This window comes from Odontomachus brunneus, unplaced genomic scaffold (genome assembly GCF_010583005.1).
Source record: "Odontomachus brunneus isolate Ranch 3 - 2012 unplaced genomic scaffold, Obru_v1 Obru_scaffold_269, whole genome shotgun sequence".
In the NCBI taxonomy this organism is placed as follows: domain Eukaryota; kingdom Metazoa; phylum Arthropoda; class Insecta; order Hymenoptera; family Formicidae; genus Odontomachus; species Odontomachus brunneus.
The window spans coordinates 200,872-205,555 of NW_022639719.1; the positions used below are offsets into that span (position 1 = coordinate 200,872).

The 4,684-nt window shown below is 64.1% G+C and overlaps 2 protein-coding genes across 2 annotated transcripts; both read right to left on the bottom strand.

Moving 5' to 3' along the window:
- Positions 1 to 542: 542 nt before the first annotated feature.
- Positions 543 to 1,145, bottom strand: LOC116853028. Its single transcript, XM_032833880.1, has one exon. It carries the CDS (start codon positions 1,143 to 1,145, stop codon positions 543 to 545), a length of 603 nt encoding a protein of 200 aa, XP_032689771.1.
- Positions 1,146 to 1,938: 793 nt separating this feature from the next.
- On the bottom strand, positions 1,939 to 3,680 carry LOC116853030. The gene is made up of 2 exons (XM_032833881.1): positions 3,609 to 3,680; positions 1,939 to 3,015 (listed from the first exon to the last, which is right to left on the bottom strand). Exons 1-2 carry the CDS (start codon positions 3,678 to 3,680, stop codon positions 1,939 to 1,941), a joined length of 1,149 nt encoding a protein of 382 aa, XP_032689772.1.
- Positions 3,681 to 4,684: the final 1,004 nt, after the last annotated feature.

Sequence of the window (4,684 nt, forward strand, 5' to 3'; positions counted from 1 at the left end):
ACTTGCGCCCTCCTTCTCGGTGCCGGCACACCCCGTTGGTGTGCCGGCCGAGGGCGGGGGGCGCGGCGAATTCGCCGACTTCCCACAACCATTTCCCCCCGTCTGGCCGTCTCCTGCTCCTCCTTCTGCGACATAACTTCTTCGCAGAAGGAGGTGACAGCTGACCAGGCCTCTCGCCCCCTAGCATGGCCCTGGTAAGGGCCGGGGGCAGGAGGTCCACTCCCACCACGCTTGCAAGAACACGGCGCTGTCCCTCCCACGCCGGGTATTCGCCCAGCGTATGTTGCGCCGTGTCCTCAGCCACATCGCAATGGTGGCAGCAGCTGGTGCGCTCCTTCCGGACGACCCTATGCAGGTACTCACCGAAGCAGTTATAGCCGGTGAGCATCTGGGTCGCCCGGAATGTGAGATCTCCGTGTGCCCTGCCTGCCCACTCCTGTAGGCAGGGCAGGATGGCATTGGCGACCCTATTCCCGGAGCGGCCCGTCGCCTCCTCCAGCTGCATCTTCCAGCGGAGGAGGAGGCGTTGTCGGGCCTGCTCCCTAGCGAGGGCTATGGCCCTGGCCAGTTCCGTCCCGTTGTTGGTCCCCCGACGGAGCTCCCCAGTACGCCGATTTTTCGGCGTACATCATAGCAAGGAGCTCCACCGGAGGGATTCCTGCCAGGGCCGTGGCCGCCGCCTGCGACGTGGTCATATAGGCCCGGACGAGGCGAGTGGCCAAAAACCTTTGGGCCCGGCGGACCATTTGTTGGATCCGCCGGGACCCGGCCATCTCCCCCGCCCAGATCGGAGCCCCGTATAGGGCCACCGAATGGACCACGTTCGCAAACAGCCGCCTAGCCCGCCTTTTCGGGCCTTTCGCGACGTTGGGCAGGAGGGCACCCAGCGCACCCGCCATCCTGTTCAGCTTGGGGGTTAACACCTCAAAATGTTTCTCAAACCCCCAAGCGCCATCCAGGGTGAGCCCGAGGTACTTCATCTTGGTATCCACCCTCAAGGAGATCCCGCCGATCCGGAGCTTTAATCGAGGTGGTCTCCCCCTACTTGCGTCATGAAAGAACAAAGCTTCCGTTTTCGGGGGAGACACCTTGAGACCCATGCTCCGGATGGAGTGCACCACCTGGTCGAGGGCCAGTTGGCCCATTTCCCTGGCCTGTTTCCAGCTCCGTCTCCCGGCCACCACTAATGTGTCGTCCGCGTAGCAGACGACGTTGCAGCCGGGGGGGAGAGCGGTCCGGAGAACCTGGTCGTATGCGATGTTCCGCAGAAGAGGGCCTATTACTAACCCCTGCGGAACACCGCAATACCCCCCCCCTTCCGCATTGGAGTTCCGCTTTATTGCGGAACTCCAAGCGCCTGTCCCGGAAGTAGTCCCTAGTTATGTGGACTAGGTAGGTCGGAAACCCAAAATGGGCCATTCCCGCCTCTACGCGGTCCCAGGGGAGGGTATTAAAGGCGTTGGCTATATCAATTGATATAGCCAACGCCACCCTCCTCTCCCTCACGATGGCCTCCGAGAGGGACCTGACGCGCTTGATCGCGTCCACGGTCGATCGGCCCTCTCGGAAGCTATACTGCGCGTCACTGAGCGTGGGACCATTTCAGGATAGGAGGCGGGCTTGTATGATTCTTTCGAACATTTTGCCCGCTTAGTCCAACAGACACAAAGGTCTGTATGCGGAAGGGGTGTCCTCCGGCTTGCCCTCTTTGCGTAAGAGGACCAGTCTGGCCCTCTTCCACGGGGCCGGTAACAGGCCAGCCTCAAAGCAGAGGGAGAAAATCCGCCTAAGGCGGCCCCCCAACCTCCCTTCCTCGGCCAAGGCCAAGGCCCATATTCGTCCCGGAATGCCGTCAGGGCCCGGGGCCTTTCCCTTGGCGCCGAGCCTCTTGGCGGTTCGCCTCATCTCCTCCATCGTCACCCCAAGCTTCTCCTCCTCTCAATCGGGAGGGATATTATTCCCCACCCCCGGGAACAGCCCCTCCACAATTTTGTCTAGGAGCTCGGGGTTAAGGGTGTCCGTAAGTGGGGGCGCCCATGGGCGCAATCGCCGCATTACCATCCGGTATGGGCACCCCCAGGGCTCGCGATCTACGGAGGAGATGAGGTCCTCCCAGGCCAAGACCTTGGCCTTGGCGATGGCCCTCCTCACGGCGCCTTTCCTCGCCGTGAGGACGGCCGATGCCGCCACCCGCGCGTCCCTGTCCCGCAGGGCTGCCATCGCCCTCCAGGCGCGGCCGGCGGAGCGCCTAACCTCGGTGATCTCCGCCGACACCAATAGGCGGCCCTGCGGGCTGGGGGGGAGGACCGAGGCATGTACGCATCGCACGCGCCCTGCATTATGCCCCGGATCCTCATAACTTCCCCCCCAATGGAATCGCGGGACCTGGTTACGGGCCCCGCTTCGTCCTAGTTGGCCGCGCAGATGGCGGCCACAAACTTGTCGCGGTCGAGCGAGGTCAGTGCCCACCTTGGCGGTCGGGTCGCCCCGCTGCCGCGCCTTGAGAGCTCCTCCCGAGGGGCGACGACGAGGCGGAGCTCTATGATCGGATCCGGTCTTCGCCTCAGTCGCCACCCTCCATCCCTGAACTTGTCGGGCGGCCGCAGGTGAGGTCCACGTCAGATCGACGATGGACTCCCCCTGCCACCCGACGAAGGTGCTCTCCCGGCCTCTGTTTTGTAGACTGAGACCGGTAGACGCAGCCCACTCCTGGAGGTCCGCGCCGCGGGGGCATGTCCCCGGGGAGCCCCACAACGTGTTGACATTGAAGTCCCCGGAGACAATAACCAGTCTGGGTAGGTGCCTCATTATGAGCGCCTCCAGCCGGTCCAACAGTCTCCCGAATTCAGCGCGGGTCCAGTAGGGCGGGGCATAACATCCGACCACATCTGTGGGCCTCCACTCGACCGCAACGTAGCCGGCTCCCCCCTCGACATGCCTTATCGGGGGGGGAGTCACGGCCAGTCCGTCCGAAAATTTCCACCGAGCGCCTACCCCTCTGGTCTCGGGCGTCTCCTAGTATGGAGGACGATTGCTCCGGGATCGAATAGGGCTCGGCGGCGACCCCAATCCCAGCACCGCGCTCGCGCAGCCCCTGGACGAACAGGTCCTGGGCCACCCGAGCGCGGCGTAAGTTGGCCTGGAGGAGAAGTGTACCTATTGTGGTGGTACACCCTCTCTCTCCTCCTGGTCAACTCCCGCAGTTACTGCGGGCTTCATAATGGGGGACCAGGACCTGCTGCCCCCGCTCCCCTCACTATCAGCCCCCACTTTGCCCCCACTCCCCCTCCCTGTCCTTCGTCGAAGTCTACTTGATTTCTGGGGAAGTGATGGCTCGAACTCCTCCCCCCTATTGGGGAGGGAGCTGTCCCTTCTAGGGGCAGGGGAGGCGCGCACTGTTGCGGGCGCCGCTCCTTGCACCTTTTTAATAGGTTCTCCCTCCCCCTTAGTGGGGGGAGGTCTGCCCTTTCCCTTTTTGGGGGACTGAGGGGGAGCTTAGCCCGACCCCTCACCCCCTTCTTTCTCCTTTTTCCGCCCATTGGGCAGAGGGAAGTGTTCATGCGATGGCCACAGGGCTTTTTGGCGTCGCGGCAGACAGGGCATTCTACCTGTCCGCCGCCCTGTGGCCATCCCGACCGCAGCGGTAACAAAGTCTGCTGCGATCTACCACCGATGTACATGTTGCCCTCACGTGGCCCCGCTGCATGCACCTTTAGCATTGCAGCGGGCGCCTCGCAAGGGCCTCCACACGGACGGTGGTCCACCCCACACGGAGGCAGCCACCGTTCAACACCTTCTTGGCCGAGGTCAACGGGCACTGCATCCACATGGTGCCCAGCCCGTTGGCCCCGGCACGAATTGCCCAGACCTTCACATCTTCGGGCCTGCATCCCCCAGACGACGCGATGGTAGTGACATCCTCCGTCGTTACCGCGTCGTCCAGGTCGCGGACCTGAAGCTCGACCCTCTTCGCCGGGCGCGCGATGCGCACTTCCTTCTCTTCGGCGAAGAAGCTCCTCATGCTGCCGGCCAGCGCGTCGGCCTTCGCGTGACCCTCCGGACCGGAGACCTCCAACACCAAGGCGCCGGTTGCCGTTCTTTTGGTCCGGAGGTCCCCGATCCCGAGGTCCGCCAAATTTACCTCCCCCCTCGCCCGGCGCATTACCTCTGCGTACGTGCCCGCTGGGCACGTCACCGATACAGCGGCCGAGCGAGGAGGTTTAGGGAGGGACGGAGAAGGCTTTGTGCCTCTTCATTTACCGCCCACTCTTTTGCCTCCCGTGCCCCGGGCCGGCGCGCGCTGTCGTCGACTCTCGACCTCCGAGGCCGCGCGGGGCGCCACTGGAGGGCCCCTTTCTGCCCCCCACTCCTCCCTTCTTTCTCCCCACCACCGTGGCCCACGTCTCCTTGGTCGGGCCATCGTCGTGGGGAGCGACCGCCCACAGGAAGGCGCCGCCAAGGTCCCGCGGCGGTTCCTCCTTGTGAGGGCCGGTGGTTTCACGGCGGGGGGGCAAGGCTCGCCCTTCCCCCTCATTCCCGTCCCGTGTGCTTTTCTTCCTCCTCCTCTTCTTCCTCTTCTTCTTCAAGGAAGAGGAGGACGTTGTCGTCCCCCCCCTGCCAGGCTCCAGTGCCTTGACCGTGAGGGAGGGTCACGGGCAGCCGTACGTCGGCCCCCCCCCCCCCC